The following is an 18,756-nucleotide window of genomic DNA, read 5'->3' as shown; positions in this document are numbered from 1 at the left end:
TAGCTAAATAATGGATGAGAAAATAAAAATGTGCTGCGCTCATCACAAAGCATTCACACAGAACTGCATGACCCTATAGCTAAATAAAGGATGAGAAACTGACCTAAATGCAAAGTCAATAAAGCAAGAAATAATGATCTCAATGACCTGCTTTTTTCAGATGTGTGTTCCATCAACACACAAAGGGGTATGACCCTTTGGCCAACTGTGCACAACAACTGAGATGCAAAATTTAATGAAAGTGTGACATATGGACAGTCAGAAGGATAACACATAATATATACACCTTACACAATTATGGTGGAGGGTTAAAATTGAATTTTATATGCCAGCAAAGGGAATATTATTTATCAAACTTTCAATTGGCATCACTAATTAATATGTCTCTACTTATAACCTATTTAAAAACGTGTTATTAGTCCTATTATCTGCACTGGAAGAATAGTTAGATGTGTGATAATCTGCATGAACATTACAAATTTTGTATTCTGTTACACCGTATTCTTTTCAGGATTTTGCAGATGTATTTTTCATTCTGCATACATCTTACAGAATTTTAACATCTTTAAATGTTATATTTTATCACGTAGTACCTAATTCTTATATTTTAAACATTTTGTGCAATTTTTCATTTGTACTCCTTTCAAGTTTTCTTTTTAATTGGCACCATATAACCATATTTGTCCTGAGGTGACATTAAAGGCTAATATATATACTTACATTATTGCTATCTGTTACATTTCTTTTGTTCCATGTACACCAAAACTTTCTTTTACAATAATCATCTGAATTTACCTGATACATGGAATAACATCTGCTACAGACATTTTGTGTACTTCATTAAGTGCATGATTTTAGTTGGTATTCAATTAACACAAAAAACAATACAATTAACCATGAAAAGGAATGGCATATGATACAATCAACAACAGACCCATTGTAAATTGTCACATCAGTGACTGATAGAAAATTTCACCATTCAAGTGGATCAGTGATGGCTGGGGTTCAAGTGATCCATCACCAAGGCCAGTAACCTCTGGCTACCAGATTGGCATTCATTGAGACTCCTGCATAAGTCAGTCAATGTGGGAAATAAAGTTAGAGATTTTTTTTTTTTTTTTTTACAGCTGTTCTAATAAGATAAGCATTAATGCTCAAAATATGATGATTCTCTATAGGTAATGGGTCTAGGATGTCAAGGGTGTAATGAAATAAAGGCTGAAAATGCAAAAGCTACTCTTGCATGCAAATTAGATCAGTGACCGTTTGGTATGGCAGAGTTACTCCTCTTGAGGTGCCATAAATGGCTAATTTTTATGACTGGGCAAAACAGGATAATAGATATTCTGGTGGTGTAAGGAACCAATAATGAGAAACATGCTAAAAAACATTAAATGTGATGTTATGTTAATCACTACTATTTACAGCCTAACTTTGCTATGGGTATATACTGCAATATCAAAAAGGGGCTCTCCCTTTATCACTGTCTCCTTTTCTAAGAATTATTGTTGTTGTTGTAAGGTTTAACGCCATTGTTTAGAATAAGATAGGCTATACATGGCGGCCAGTATAATTGGTGGAGGAAGAACCATGGAAAACCCCAGGAAGAACAACCGACCCACGAGAAGCTACTGGCAGGCTTTCTCATGTACCAACGTTAGCCGGGGCTGTTCTAAGAATTAGATTTGTTCTGGAAATCATGTTTTTTATTTTTGTAACATAAGCATTTTAGGGGATTGGGAGGACATGTATGCAATAGTGAGCAGAATGTGTCACTACTTTCTGATTGGATCACTGTTGTCTACTAAGTGCATGGTGATTGGCTAAGTAATGTTACCCAACAGCTTGGTGATAGGTTAACTGGTGTCATCTGAGTGTCTTGTGATTCATCATCAAATTTTGAGCACATCCCATCCACATCAGGATTTAGACTCAAAAAACCAATGTCTTGAAAACCTGGTAAGATAAAAATGGAATCCATTATATTTTTTCCCTCTTATATTCAACAGTGAGAGGAGCATTCATTATCTAAAATACTTCAACAATACATAAAGGTGTCAAGTTACAATTTCTCAACAGAAAAATACTTAAAAGTGAAAAGCTGTTTTCAAGTTACAATTTATCAACAGAAAAATACTTAATAGATACATTGTGGTGCAAAGCTGTTCTCGAAGTATAACTTATCAAAAGAAAATTTTACTGCATTCAGTGTCATCATGTAGTATAGGTGCACTGTTCCAAAAGCAACACATTCATTCAGGCTATAAAGAATACTAATAAATTGATGACCAGTTATGGCAGAATTTACAACATCAATAAAATGGGCAAAGTTTTTTTTTTAAACTTCCATTTGTTGAATGAAAATAATTACAAACAGAAACAAATTTACAAATTGAATAGTTCTCTCTATTTTACATATTTTAAAGCAACTAAGATATTTTATGACATACTGTATAATAGTCTAAGGATAGGAAGACTTTCACATTGACAAGTCAGTTGGCAAAAATTGCTGTCTCTACATAATCTGATTAATGAAAAGTTGTGAATTTTTCAAAAATAAAAATTCAAATCAGATAATGTGTCAGTTAAATTTCAAAAGATGAGGCCACTCAGAATATATGTACAAAGTATCAATTTTTGGGATATACGATGTAGATAAAATGTTATAGGAACTTCTCATCTAGATCAAAATTTCACCAGTATGTGAGAATGCTTGCCAGCAGCTTTGTGTGGGTAAGTGGTTCTTGCGGGATCTTCCTCTATCAAATATACTAGCTGCCACATATAGCCTATATATAATGTGCTGATATGTGGCTTTAAACCTATACAATGAACCAACCAAATTTCATTGAGTTCTAAACAAATACGAACCAAGAGTTTTGTATAACAAATATACACATAATAAATAAAAAAAACTAGTTTGGTGATCCTAATATTTTTCATTTTGACATATTTACTATGAACCAATCGTCATTTTATTTACAATATGAACATTTTTTACAATCTGATCACTGTCTTACCTTAAGATTGTTCCTTCCCTGTTTCTGATCTAACACTAAACTTTTCTGACCCTTAATTTCCCTTTAAGCTACTTTATCAAATAATTAATTAAAAGTCAATATTCTGATTCGAAATATTTTCTTAATTTTAGGCATAATTTCAATTTAATCTTTATCTATGTTCAGGACAAAAAAGGGTCTATAAAATTAACATTATCCAAATAAATCCATCTTTTTGTGGGAAAATAATATCCTCTTCCCATCAGTCCTTTTAGCAGAAGCACAAAAAAACTGTCCCTCACATCCAGCAAATTTGGCTGCAGTATAACCTTCTTCCTGAATATGCCTTTTCTCTCCAGTGTAGGAATTAATGGAACCGTAAGCCACTGCTGAATCCTGACCATCAAGTAAGGGCATGTCTGATTGGTTGACATTGCCTGCAAACTTATTTACTGCTGGCTGCATATGATTGGTACATCCTCCCTGGGAGAGTTGGTCTGCAGACTTTTTGTCAGTTGGCTCATTTTTTTGACTGACAGGTTCCACAGACTGGTCACTGTGATAACCATTATCATTGTCTGTTCCTTCCCTAAAAGCTCCGCTGTTCAGTGACTCTGTGTGATCAGAGTCAGTTTGTATATCTGGTAAAAAGAGCGATGAATCGGTCATGATAAGCAGACTGGTTATGACAGATAGAATAAAACATACATACATACGTACATACATACATAGAACACTCCCTCATTATAAGACCTTCATTATAACACAGTTTTGATAGCTCAGTTGGAAGTGCATAACACTTTAAGGATATTTTGTTTTAATGTCTCTCCAGGACATATCAAAATCAGCTGTCTAAGTGTTTCCTTGTGAAAGGCACTTAGCTCCCATTTCCTCTGCATGATAAAGTAAATAATCTGTTAAAAGTGCCATTAAAACCAGCAAAAATAAAAACAGTCCTCTGATACAGTGAGTATAGCCATGGATATAATTTTATTATGCAGTAATAAAATTATAGGTATCATTATAAGGTGATCTTGCTAAAAGTGAAACACTACGACTGTTGTATGGATGGTATTATAATGAATACTGTACATGTACTTCATTAAAATAAATCTTGCTATAAGCATAATACTCGACAAATACCATGGACAGTGTTATAATGAGTACTGTATCTTGTCGATTCATTCATTTTTGTGGTTTTGTAAATTACTACATTTTTGTTGATTCTGAAATTCATGAACTGGGTAAATGGGTCTTATTGTTTCCAATGAAGATTCATTGTACACTGTGTCCTTAAATCCATGGACTGGGTAAGTGGGTCCTATTGTTTCCAACGAAGACTCTTACACTGTGTCATTAAATACATGGACTGGGTAAATGGATCCTATTGTTTGCAAAGAAGACTTGTTGTACACTTGTCATTAAATTCATGGGCTGGGTAAATGTATCCTATTGTTTCCAATGAAGATTAGCTGTACTCTGTTACATTAAATTCATGGTTTTGCAGCAACCATAGAATTTAAGAAAACTGGTACCTCATGAAAAATAATGAAATTTCCTTATTTGTCAAGAGGTACCAATTTATTCATAATAAAATTGGCCAGGATATTTTGAGTTGTTGGGAGATTGTTTTCCTTTGGTTTACATGTGCCAATTAGAAATTTATTTAACCCTGCTTGCTGGAAATACTTTTCAGACATTGGCAATGATTTATGGGTAAAAACTGTGAGACAAGGAGGCAAGGACCATGACCTTCCAAATTCTTCTTCATGATACAACTTAACGTCTTTTGTGTGCCTTGGAATTGTAACTACCATTTGTATAACTCATACGTAAACCACTCTCTTGATAACTCACACTCCGTATAACTAGTGAACCCACTTTTAACATGGGGTAAAGTATGGATTCCATTTTTTTCTCTTTAGGAAATAACAAATGGTTTGGCTCCTACTTTGCTGAATAAGAAAAATTATCATGATCAAAATGGGCAAATGAAACCTTGATAAAGTGTATTATCATCGAAAATGGCAGTTGGTGCCCACAAATTTTGAAACAATATCATGAAATTTGCCAGTTTTAATAAGAAATCACATATTTTGTTACATTTACTTAGTAAATAACAATATAGGGTGAAATACTGACCAATGAATAGTGCAGGTAAATGCTAGCAGGTAGCAACACTGTAAGAAATAAACACCATTTAAAGCTGTGTCATCAGGTAAAATTAGTGTTTTAATTTGTTAATTCTGTTTTAATGCAGTCAGTATACCCATGGTTTGTTCTCTTCCAATCAAACATGAAAAGAATCAATCAACTGTCACATTGGTAACTGCAAGCACTTCAATGGGAACCAAATTAAGTGGCAATTGTGTTTTGATCTACTTGGGAAAGTGTTTGTTTTATTTTAAGAATCAATTACAACAGACATGCTTTATCATGTCAATTGTTGTCTACCCTTGGGTATTTATTATTGAGTACATTGCTTCCATTTGTGGTATTTAGAACTGCCCATATGTGTATTATATTGTGTTTTGCTGTATAAATGCTATTTGTCTTTGATGCAATAAAATGTATTACTTGATTCATAGTTTCTGAGTAAAAAGTCCTAAGTTATCTGCCAGTATAAAGACATTAGCTTGTAAATGCTGGACTCACTTTAATTTCCAAGTTGCCAATCATCTGATTGAGGCACAAATTTGATACTTTGTCTGTGCCAGCTTAGAGTCCTACAGTTGCCTGTGTGTGTCTGACCTCAATATCTTAGCTTGTTGAGGCAAACCCACTTTGTTTTCCAACTGAAAACACTTTGATTGAGCCACAAATTTGATACTTCCTCTGTGCAAACTTAGTCCTACAGTTGCCTGTGTGTTTCTGACCTCAATACCTTAGCTTGTTGAGGCAAACCCACTTTGAAAACACTTTGATTGAGCCATGAATTTGATACTTGTTTAGTGTCAAGTAGCATCCTATATTCAATTAAAAGAGTTTATCTAAACTTACTGTGATCGGGCTGCACAACTTACAATTGTTCAGTTATAGCACATCCTTTAATACAGTTCGCAGAATATGTGCTCATAGTATCGGCATCAGACAATGTTTATGACGACAATGCTGAATTTTTACCAATGACATTTAGGATACTATGAATCACAGAAGTGTGGACTTTACTTTGTTTAATTTGTGGGCCATATGGAAATTACACATTATTATGTGAATCGGATCATTCGGGACTATTTTTATATCAGTATGTGACCTATAACATAATTCAATGACCTCTCATATAAATGGATTTAAAATATCAAGCATTATGAATTTCTATTGATTTTATTACATGGTGATGGACAAAATGTAACTGTCAATTTATTGGTGACATATTCAACTCCATAATATAACTGCATCTATTTTACACTGGTTTGTCCTTATTTTCCTTATCTATTCATTTCCAGTTTAGTTGTTCATATTTCCAATGTGCAACTCCCAATTCGGTGACAAGTCACCCTAAACAAATTTCTACAATGTTTCCCAAAATTAATGTCTACTTTTTAAAAACTAAAAAGAATCTCAATTAATTTTGAATGAACCCACTAGTATCCAAATCAACAACTTTGAATAGTTTTAATGATCTTTTCAAGCTCGTTGATCTTCAAATTTGGTTATTTATAAAGAAAAAGAAACAATGTTGTTTTAAAATAATACTTATTTAGTTACTTTCAACAATATTATAAAACTAGTATTCAACAGTGTGACCTGTCCACCACCTCTGTCTGTGTTGAACTCTACCCCTTTCTTATTTTTTAATAATGACCTTCAATAACTTGTGCCTTCACAAACTTGTTTATTAACCCAACTGTACATGAATTATTGAGTGATGTTCTTTTGAAATGTACCTACTGTGTCTATAGCTCATATGTTCTTCTGAATTGTATCCATGTGTACAGCTCATGTTCTTATGAACTGTATCTATGAGTACAGCTCATGTTCTTATGAATTGTATCCATGTGTACAGCTCATATGTTCTTCTGAATTGTATCCATGTGTACAGCTCATGTTCTTATGAACTGTGTCTATGAGTACAGCTCATGTTCTTATGAATTGTATCCATGTGTACAGCTCATATGTTTTTCTGAATTGTATCCATGTGTACAGCTCATATGTTCTTCTGAATTGTATGTCTACAGCTCATGTTCTTATAAACTGTATCTACTATGTGTACAGCTCAAATGTTCTTCTTAACTGTATCTATGTGTACAGCTCATATGTTCTTAAGAATTGCATCTATGTGTACAGCTCATACAACCTTCTGAATTGTATCTATTTGTACAGCTCATATGTACTTCTGAATTGTATCTGTGTACAGCTCATGTTCTTATGAATTGTATCTACTATGTGTACAGCTCAAATGTTCTTTTTAGCTGTATCTATGTGTACAGCTCATGTTCTGAATTGCATATATGTGTACAGCTCATATGTTCTTCTGAATTGTATCTATTTGTACAGCTCATATGTCCTTCTGAATTGGATCTATTTGTACAGCTCATATGTCCTTCTGAATTGTATCTATCTGTACAGCTCATATGTTCTTATGAATTGTATCTATTTGTACAGCTCAAATGTTCTTCTGAATTGTATTTATTTGTACAGCTCATATGTTCTTCTGAATTGTATCTATGTGTACTGCTCATGTTCTTATGAATTGTATCTACTATGTGTACAGCTCAAATGTTCTTCTTAACTGTATCTATGTGTACAGCTCATATGTTCTTCTGAATTGTATCTATTTGTACAGCTCATATGTCCTTCTGAATTGGATCTATTTGTACAGCTCATATGTCCTTCTGAATTGTATCTATTTGTACAGCTCATATGTCCTTCTGAATTGGATCTATTTGTACAGCTCATATGTCCTTCTGAATTGTATCTATTTGTACAGCTCAAATGTTCTTCTGAATTGTATCTATTTGTACAGCTCATATGTTCTTCTGAATTGTATCTATGTGTATAGCTCATGTTTTTATGAATTGTATCTACTATGTGTACAGCTCAAATGTTCTTCTTAAATGTATCTATGTGTACAGCTCATATGTTCTTCCGAATTGCATATATGTGTACAGCTCATATGTACTTCTGCATTGGATCAATTTGTACAGCTCATATGTTCTGAATTGTATCTATTTGTACAGCTCATATGTTTTTCTTCTGAATTGTATCTATTTGTACAGCTCAAATGTTCTTCTGAATTGTATCTATTTGTACAGCTCATATGTGCTTCTGAACTGTATCTATTTGTTAAGCTCAAATGTTCTTCTGAATTGTATTTATTTGTACAGCTCATATGTTCTTCTGAATTGTATCTATGTGTACAGCTCATATGTACTTCTGAATTGGATCTATTTGTACTGCTCATATGTTTTTCTTCTGAATTGGATGTATTTGTACAGCTCAAATGTTCTTCTGAATTGTATCTATTTGTACAGCTCATATGTCCTTCTGAATTGTATCTATCTGTACAGCTCATATGTCCTTATGAATTGTATCTATTTGTACAGCTCAAATGTTCTGAATTGTATCTATTTGTACAGCTCAAATGTTCTTCTGAATTGTATCTCCTGTGTTTATAGCTCATCTCTGTATCTACTGTGTGTACAGCTCATGTCTGAATTGTATCTGCCATGTACAGCTCATGACTGAATTGTATTTATCTCTGAATTGTACATACTATGTGTATAGCTCACAACTGAATTGTATTTATCTCTGAATTGTACATACTGTGTGTATAGCTCACTACTGAATTGTATTTATCTCTGAATTGTATCTACTGTGTGTACAGCTCATGCCTGAATTGTATTCATCTCTGAATTGTACATACTGTGTGTATATCTCACGACTGAATTGTCTTTATCTCTGAATTGTACATACTGTGTGTATAGCTCACTACTGAATTGTATTTATCTCTGAATTGTACATACTGTATTTATAGCTCACAACTGAATTGTATTTATCTCTGAATTGTATCTACTGTGTGTACAGCTCATGCCTGAATTGTATTCATCTCTGAATTGTACATACTGTGTGTATATCTCACGACTGAATTGTATTCATCTCTGAATTGTACGTACTGTGTGTACATCTCATGACTGAATTGTATTCATCTCTGAATTGTACATACTGTGTGTATAGCTCACAAATGAATTGTATTTATTTCTGAATTGTACATACTGTGTGTATATCTCATGTCTGAATTGTATTCATCTCTGAATTGTACATACTGTGTGTATATCTCATGTCTGAATTGTATTCATCTCTGAATTGTATCTACTGTGTGTATAGCTCATGCCTGAATTGTACCTACTGTGTGTAAAGCTCATCTCTGAATCTACTGTGTGTAAAGCTCATGTCTGTTATCTACCGTGTATAGCTCATGTCTGAATTGTGTCTACTGTGTGTATAGCTCATGTCTGAATTGTATCTACTCTTTTTATAGCTCAAATGTTCTTCAGAATTGTATCAAGTGTTTGTATAGCTCATATGTACATAAGGTCATTCCTTCATACTTCCTAAACTACTATAAAAACTGTCTTCCCCTTGAGTCTCCTTATAGAAACTTAATCAAATAAATTAACCAATCTAAAGACATTGTATGGTTTTTGCAATTTTAGGCATGATGTCAGTTTAATCTGACTGATCATTTTAAAAACAAAAATAAAAAGATCCAAATTCCTCTCTGTATGGAAATAAATACATGTATGTCCTCTTCATATCTTCTTCTTCTGTTAGATATACATTTAAGAGAAACACATAAAGATGTTCCTTACACTCACCACTTGTGGCTCCAGTACAACTTTCTTCCTGAATAGGCCTTTTCTCTTCAGTGCAGGAATTAATGGAACTGGAAACCATTGTTGAATTCGGACCATCAAACAGGGGAATGTCTGATGGGTTGCCAGTGGTTGAAAACTCAACAGATACTGGCTCCATGTGATTAGTGCTTCCTCCATGTGAGAGTTGATCCATAGACTGTATGGAACTATTGCATGTTGGATCATTTTCTTCATTGCTAAATTCTCCACACTGGCCTGTGCAGTCCAATTTGTCATTACTTCTTCTCTCAAAAGATGTGCCACTTGGCTGCTTATTGAGATCAGTACCAGTCTGCACTCCTGCTAAAAATAGGGATGAATTCAATTTGATCAGTTGATTGATTAAAAGAGACAAACACAACACTCAGACAGAAACAGAGACAATGAAGATGGCTTTGGGTAAAGAAAGTTCCTCTTATTTATGTGATTGTTTTGGAGTGTAATGAAAAGCACGGTATCAGAATATACATATAACACTCCAAATAGGTCCTTTTATTTATAGATATATACAGTGTTATGACACTGTGGACATAAACTAAGTAAGAGAATGAGCCAAATTAGCAAGTTTTGTAAAACTTATTTAATTATCAGTTATAAATGAAAATGTGAGATGAACTTGTATGAAGTGAGTCCCATAAGATCCTGACAAAGTTCTGTTTAAGACGAAAATAATGAAAAGTTCAGTAAGAAGTTTCAGAACCAGAAATGTGCTGGTCTACCTAGAATTGTAATGTTGTCAAAATGGCATTGTCCAGATCTCTATTGAATAATTCACAACAGTTCCATAATAGAATTATTGTCCAATGAGCACTTTCTATTTCCACTGAACAATCCAAGCAAATGTTTTTCATGTCAAATAATGTCCAAGTACAACACAGAACATGTATGCAGACTTGGTGTTACAACAGGGGGCGCTCACCAGTTATTATATACTTTTGAGTGAGATAGTGACATATGTAAGGTGAATTTGTTTGCATTGAAAACATGCACAATGGAGAGAATGTTGGCATACCTCTGTGCTACATTAATGTAATGTGGATGATATTTCTTTGGATATTGTACTTTTGGAAATTGTACATGATTTAAACACACTGCTAACTAAAATGACTGCTCCCTTGTGCTAAAAAATCAGCCTGAATTAAGTCTAAAGTACACTATCCATAGCAGCTATTAAAATAGGGAAAATGAATTTTGCCAGACTAGTCAATACCAGCTTCTGAAAATGCCATGAATGAATTACCAAATATATAAAATGTAAAAAAGTTATCTGCTCTTTTTTATACAATTTACCCCTGAAGTTCAGGAAGTGAAAATGACCAAGTGGAGCGTGCACTTTTTTGAAAGGTGCACATCTGGAGTGAGGCCAAGCTGTATACACTATAACCCATATTACACCCATCAATCATACACCAAAACAAAGGGAATTAAAGGTTCTTTGAATTATACCTAAGATATACAAGGTCTTTTTTAAATAGCCAGTATAACCAGTGAGGAAAGCCAGGGAAATTCTTTTCTTTAAAATCCTAACCCTATGCAAAATATGAAACTGTAGAGCGCCACCTAAATGAATTAAAATTTATTTATTATGTTTAAAAGATAATAAGTCATCTAAACTTTGAAGCACACTTAATCAAAAGTTTTAAAGTCTCCAGATCCATAACCCCAAATCTATGCACCTTCTGGGTTGGCATTTTGCAAATGTAAAATTGTCAGCATGTAAAGTCTTGTTAGCTTATAAGTATAATGTTTCAAGCAAATAATTGCCTTGAAGATTTCCAACAGAGATTTATTTTTACCTGTGAACTGAACTGCAGTTGACAGTCAATGTCAATTCCTAGCAGTTTAACAATTTCTTCACAGTTTATGACAGCACTGCTTACGTTAAGAACAGGCTTCATTGTGAATGTCTTTTTACCCACAGTTAGTGCTTGAAATGTTTCAGGGTTGCAGGGTTGCATTTAGCTTGCAGCAAACCAGTTAATCATAATGTTGGACTCTGCTTCAGGTGTGTTAATCAGTGTTAAAATCAGGTAAGGAAAAGGACAAAGTGTTATCTGCATAGGTATATAATGAGCCATATGTAATAAAATAGAAGATATCATTGATATTGTAACTGCAATGGGGAAAGAAAAGCTTATTTATCTTATTTACTGTGCACAACTCATACATACCTGTGAATTCCATCTACATAGCTCATTTGTACCTTTTAATTGTATCTACTGTGCACATAGATCATTTGTACCTTTAAATTGTATCTACTGTGTATTTAGTTCATATCATACCTGATATATTCCCAGTGTTGGAGGGAGGGTTTGAGGGTACAGTGTACGTGACCAAACAAAAGCAATGTCATCCAATTGAGAATAAGATACCTTTTCATATAAACCTATTAAAAATTATTTGAAATCCAAATTGGAATAAAACAACAATTAACTTGTCTGTTTTCTTTTTAGTTAAGCATTTAATACATTTACAAAGAAAGATATAGCTTGTGGACTCAGCACTGTTAAATATCAATGGCATATATATGTATAGCCTTGGGACTGGACCCTTGCTATACATATAAACGGAGCATGCATTTAAGCGGAATTCATGTATATTTACAATGTACATGTACCTGTAAGATGCAATAATTTCTAGCTCTAGAGCCAGTGTACTGGCATCAATAATGCCTTAGCTGATGAGCACAGAGGTTGGCCAGGGCACCAGTCTACAATTTTCTATGATCTTTGGGATAGCAGTGTACACGTATACAGCCTTCACCTCCAATTTAGATGCCTGGACCATGTTTATGCAATTAAGCGGTGTCAAATACATATAAAGTCAATGGTTGAGACCAGCAAATTGTATGCAATTAAACAATTTATGCATTTAACCGATACGCATTTATCTGATATTGATAACTATGCATATTAATGAAGGAAAAATGGGACCGTACTTTCACTATGCACTTAAGCGAACCATGCAATTAAGCGATATAATGAATAATAATACTGAGATCACTCGATTCAGTGTGTCGAATATAATAGATAAGGTGGTACTCCTATTTCAATGGACATCACATACTTACTGTCGATGTGATGTACGGTTGCAGTGTGTGCTTAGAATTAAATTCCCTTCTCCCCCTGCTGGCTGTTGTGCTTGACAAAGCAAAACTCAATGTGGAGTTCTCAACTTTATTTTTGCTGGGCTTGCTGATAGCGTATTGCTTCCAAAATCACTCACTTCAAAAATGAATCACACTGGAACACTATTCCAACATTTTTGCTACAAAACTATGTATGCATACTTTATAGTAAAAAGGGCAAAAACCATGAAAATATTGTTCCAATACATGGCTCCTTAGATTAACATGTAATAAAAGAGACAAAGCATGTAACTTGAGAAACTCCAGTTACACACATACACCTTGAATAATTAGTGGTATTCATGTTTACAGTGAAATGTTTAAGTAATCTAATTGTTATAATTTTCCTTTTCAAGGAGCTATCACATAATTTTAAGAGTTAGATATGAGAGACGGTAAGAGAAAGAACATTAACATTTTATGATTTTTGTCTGATCAGACACTGTTATGCTTGCTCCAGATCACCAGTATTTTCAAGATAGTTCAGTTTTATTAATGCATTGTCAAGTCCAAGTAAAGACACCAGCAGATATCTGCATATGAATGCAATTATTTTAAACAAGAAAAATTTAAGGACATTGCATTTTAAAAAAAGAATTCCAACTGTCGCAATTTCCACCAACTTTCATTCTAAATGATCCATTTTGGTCAAACCTCCATTCTACTGAGCAATCTATGGGAGCCATAAAAAGGAAGACTTCTGATTGGCCAAAAAAAATGTAAACATTTTTAGGTCATAACCCTCAATAGATTTCAACTAATCAGCTATTGTCTCAACATTCTCTGCTTTATAAATAGATTACAATAGCAGGCATTTGTGTGAAAATTGGTGGGAAATGACTGAGACAACTGAAATACTCGTTTCATATGTAAGCTGCCAACATTTTTCTTGTGAAAAGTAATCTGCTGACATCTTCCATTTGACAATGTATAAATAAAGCTTCAGTCCTGAAAATACTGATGACCTGTGTTAAATGTAACACTGCCTGACCAAATGAAAACATTTTGATATTCATTAACTCTGAGTTTTGACTGGTAATAACTTGTTTTGTTGAAAGGGAAACTTTCTCCATATCAAAATGATGCTTACATTTCTGAAAAGTGTCGCTGTAAAACACAAAGACCATTAAGAAATCAAGGGCCTGTTTTAAAACTGCAACATAATATGCTCGTGATATTTAGCCATTTTTTAGTATCAAGCTAACTTTAGGTACCGGCATGAAAAAAATATGAAGTCATTTTCTTTGCAATTTGTTTTAGACTAACAAGAAGCAGGCAGATTTGGCATATGTTGATTTATAACTGATGCACAATGTTGAACTTCGGAATTTGTTAAAGGTAGAAAATACACTCAGATTAATTCTCATGGTGAAAATTTGCATCAACTCGGCCCAGGGATGAGTAAAGTGTTATTCAACATCAATTTGTATCCAGACACCACAAGAGGACTAGAGGTTTTCCCCGAGCCCTGTGTATTATAATTTCATATGTACCTCTAAATTGTATCTAGTGCATACCTGCTTTCTGTAAGAACACTGGCTGAGGGAGAATTAAACCTTCATTCACAGCCTCTTCTATAATTTTCTCTTTCTCTTGCTGCTTAATTCTCAGTTTCTCTTTGTTTTCCGGACATCTGATGTCCCCATTCCCAAAAAGCAATGCTCCCTTGTTTTTTTTAATCCAGTTGATTTGCAATTGCTTCTGGTTTCTCTCCTTGTCTAGTCGTTGATGTAGATTGTTTTGTATCAATGCACTGACATTATCTCGATAATACTGATCATTTTGATAATAACGAATACTCACTAAGGACCTGAGACCAAAAGGAATTTTAAAATTTGCAGTTCTCATGTTCACTGTAATAACTGGAACCACACACCATTGCTTCTTCTCATTTTCAATGGCTTCCATCAAACATTCCTCTCTGGATAACTCTATCCATTTATCGTCACAGAATTCCTTTGTAATGTAACAGAAAACATATGTGCATCTTTCCAAAGCTATCTGCAAAAGTTTCAGTTTGGACCCTGCTTGTGGTATAAACTCATCGTACAAAACTGCTTTGACAGATTCATTATGTTTCAACTTTATATCCTTTTTCAGATGGTCACAAAATTTGCATGCAGCAGATTTATTGTCTTCACTGTAGAGAACCACGACATCAAAAAAGTCATTTCTAATATCTTTAGGTATCGAATTCTTGTACTTTTCCAATTCCATGTGCCACGTGCCACTGTCAAAACTGCTACAAGAGTCATTCCAAAATGATGATGAACTTTCAAAATTTGACTCTTCTGTGTCAATGTCAGCATGCACATCCTTACCACCAGCTGAAAAATAATATGATTGTATAGTATGTAAGTTGTATCAGTGATATACCACCAGATGTGTACATTTTTCATTAAAAGGAAACTCAAGCAAGCCTCATTTTCTTTTAATGAAAAATTTATACAATGAGTGGTATATCATTGATATGGCATACATACTATAAATATATTTTATTTATACCACCTACAAGTTTTCATTTTATATGGGAGATAATACTGACTGCCATAAACAGTGCACTTTAGGGGAGTGAACTCTTCACAACCCCTCGCATGTATGTACGCTCAAACAAGAAGTTCTGTAGTGATTCATAATTTCCTGTACACTTCATTCATATTAATTCCTATATGTATCCTTTAGCAATATTAAATGAAATGAAAACACAAGGCTTATAGTTAACGTTCAAAGAAATTTTAATAATGTGCATGCAAACATTGAATTTGCAGTGTTCTTTGTCATGAACAGTAACAGGGCAGCCATTTGCATCTATAGCAACAGTCGATTCAAGTAAGAAACATCAAAATAATGAAGGAACAAGAGGAAATTAAGCAATTAACTGTAAACACATTTTGTTGATAACATTTATGTCCATATTTTGTTACTCCTACTGACTGTCAGTGTCACTTTCAATAATTCTCCTACGTGTCGACTGTGTGGGCCCTGTTTGAGAATTCTCCTGTTGAAAGAAGTTGACACAGTTAGGGATCTCGTTCACGTTTTGCATCTATAGCAACAGTACATTCACGTTTTGCGGGAGGTTCATAACATATTTAGTACGGTGATGTTTGGTCCATAGAATGGGTAACTGATAATTTGATTCTGTTGAATATTACCGGTACACATTTGTGAACTTTATATGCTACAGCCTGTTGCTGTGCAGTTGAAATTTCTTTGTTGTGGGGGTGGGGGTTGACAGCATCATTACTTGGGTGGCCAGTGTTGCTCAGGTAATTGGAGTACATCTGTTGTTGTTTGTCACTAATGTTTGAGTATCTGTTTACAGACTATACATTTTTGTGGCCTGAAATTTGCATGATATCAGTTGGGGGGATGTTTTCGTCTCTTAACTTCTGAATTAGGTATTTTCGGCTACTAGTGTTTGTTACTTTCTTTCTTTCTGTTATATTTGCCTGTTCTTTCATTTTTTTCATGATGCATACAAGTTTGTTAATTCCAACAACTTGCTTCCTAAACCATTTTGGGTTTGTGAGATTGACGTAGTGTTGGGCGCAATATAGAAGGATCTTCACGTTGACAAAAGTCTGCTGGTCTTAGCTCAGCATACCATTTGTAGATAGCAAGTGGATCTCTCTCTTTGTTGTTTTTGTTTCCATACATCTTAGGACTAATATCCCTGATGTCCTTGACATTGTCTCCTGTTCTTGTTTTTGTCTGCCTTTCATTAAGTTTAAGATACGCTAAGCCATTCCAGGGATGGTCCTGGCTTTTAAAAAGCTGTCGCCAAAAAATTCGCCAACCTGAATATTTTGTCGCCAATTTTCAAAAAGTGTCACCAAATAAAGTAGTGTACATTTTTCCAAGTGTTAATTTAGTCTATTAATGTAACAGGCAATGAAAATTACAAAAGATGGATTAGTTAATACTTTAATTACAAGAAGCATTAACAAAATGTTACAAAGTGTTACATGAAGATCCGTCGCGATTTTAGGGCTGCCCACTTGTTGAATGCAGTTTCAAAGTCTAATTTTTCACATCTGTACATGCTGATTCTCATTAAATTCTCGAGAGATGAGATGCAGAGCTTATTTCTGATGTCAGTTTTTATGAAGTTCATCTTACTGAATCCACATTCACAGTCTAGAGTGCTGACAGGTGACACCAGTAGTCTCTCAGCAGCCCCCCCCCCCCCTTATGGCTAGCTTCACAAAGCTTGTAGCGAATTGCTTCCTAAATCCCAAGAATGATCACTGAATGCTGTATAAATTTTCTCGACAAGAAAAATAGGATCTCCATTCCCACGAATGAAACTTACACGAGTCAACACCTGGCAATATTGGACCTTATATATAAGCATAAATTCACACCCAACTTAGGGATTCTTTCACTCCTGTATTTTGAGAAATAAATAATTATTATTAATTATGCAAAACTGTTTTTTTTTTTTTTTTTTTTTGCTATTTCTTGTTGCCGAGTTTAAGTCTCTGCAGCCGTAACACAGGACTGATGGCAAAAGGAAAAGATCAATGAGTAAAATGCTGCACTGGCGACAGATGTAATTGTGATTTAGATTGTTTCCATTTGCTTTGTATTTATACACAGTTGTCGGTACTTCAAAGCTTATCAGTTTTCTATGAAGGTTCAGCAAAACTATTGTATTGGTATATGTACAAAACAAACAGAAGGATTAGCCATACAATTAATTGTATCTGTTCTATTCGCGTCTTCAGAAGTCGGTCAGTTGTAGGTATAGTGCGGTAGCATGATTGACTGTATCGCAGCATACAGTACTCAGCCCAGATGTCAGCATAAGCAGATTATGATGTAACAATGCACTGTAAAGATGGGGTTGTCAATAAGAACAAAGGATTGTTTGTGTAACAGATTGATACCAATGCATTGCTTAGTCAAGTTTGTGGCTTCCTTTCGTTCTGCCTTTTAATTTATCCAGTCCAAATCCATGATTGTATGTACAAATTAAATAACCAAAAAGTATGTTGCCAAAAAAATCGCCAGATGGGATATTTTTGTCACCAATAAGGAAAAAAAATCGCAATTTGCGACATTGGCGAAATCCAGGACGATCCCTGCATTCACATCTTTCTTTAGTGTAACATACCCCCATTTCAGATTGTAATGTTCAGTCACTCCCCTCAAGCCAAACTCAAACTCCCCTCAAACCAAAATGCACAGAGTTGTTAAACTACAATGTGTTAACAATGGCTTCAGGTGTTTCATCCCCAATAGTTTTTTGCCATACAAGGCATTTATTTCTTCGTCTGTGATCGGTTGACTCTGATTGGGTTTATTTCCTTTTCCTTTAGATTTGAAATCTTTTTGTTTAGCCCAAAGATCTTCCCTTGTTAATGCAAATATTGTGTCTGTTCTTCTCATGATTGTACTTGCATATTTCTTGATTTTAAGGTGGCGATCAATGGAACTGATAATGCTTCTTAAGCTGTTTAGTTCAAACTCAGATCCATCTTTTCTCCTAACACTGAGTATAACACCAGCCAGGTGCTGATCCAATTCATATGGGTGCAACTCATGTAAATTTCTGAAATCAGTTTTGACTGCAAGAATTCTGTCACTAATGCCTTACATCAAAAAGTGTCTTTTTAAAAGTGTTTGCATTCTGCTTATTTTCTATACCATTACTATTGGTATATCAAGTTGCTTTATACCAACACTTGTATATCATCTCTACCAAACAGTATAAATCCCCAAACCAAATAAGGAGTTATTTTAAAAAAAGTTTCCAATACTCCGGAAC

At 34.2% G+C, this 18,756-nt stretch overlaps 1 protein-coding gene and 1 long non-coding RNA gene across 3 annotated transcripts in view; one reads left to right on the top strand and one right to left on the bottom strand.

Annotated features, from left to right (window-relative positions):
* The window catches only part of LOC149802128 (uncharacterized), a 145,578-nt gene that overhangs the window by 76,140 nt on the left and 50,682 nt on the right, over positions 1-18,756 (top strand). The window lies entirely within an intron of this gene.
* LOC149802129 (uncharacterized) overlaps positions 1-18,756 on the bottom strand; it is a 65,883-nt gene that overhangs the window by 27,431 nt on the left and 19,696 nt on the right. Inside the window, exons 3-6 of one of the 2 annotated variants that reach the window (XM_089956528.1) lie at positions 14,501-15,310; positions 9,818-10,159; positions 3,302-3,640; positions 1,838-1,956 (exon numbers count right to left, since the gene is read on the bottom strand). In XM_089956528.1, coding sequence (XP_089812654.1) covers positions 1,838-1,956; positions 3,302-3,640; positions 9,818-10,159; positions 14,501-15,310 — 1,610 coding nt within the window. The remainder of the gene's footprint in view (positions 1-1,837; positions 1,957-3,301; positions 3,641-9,817; positions 10,160-14,500; positions 15,311-18,756) is intronic. The other variant, XM_089956529.1, reaches the window with a different exon arrangement.

The sequence above is a fragment of the Sinohyriopsis cumingii genome, chromosome 4 (assembly GCF_028554795.1).
Source record: "Sinohyriopsis cumingii isolate HCF-2022 chromosome 4, ASM2855479v2, whole genome shotgun sequence".
Classification (NCBI taxonomy): Eukaryota; Metazoa; Mollusca; class Bivalvia; order Unionida; family Unionidae; genus Sinohyriopsis; species Sinohyriopsis cumingii.
The sequence above is the reverse complement of the archived record's forward strand: the minus strand, read 5'-3'. Positions and strand labels throughout refer to the sequence as shown.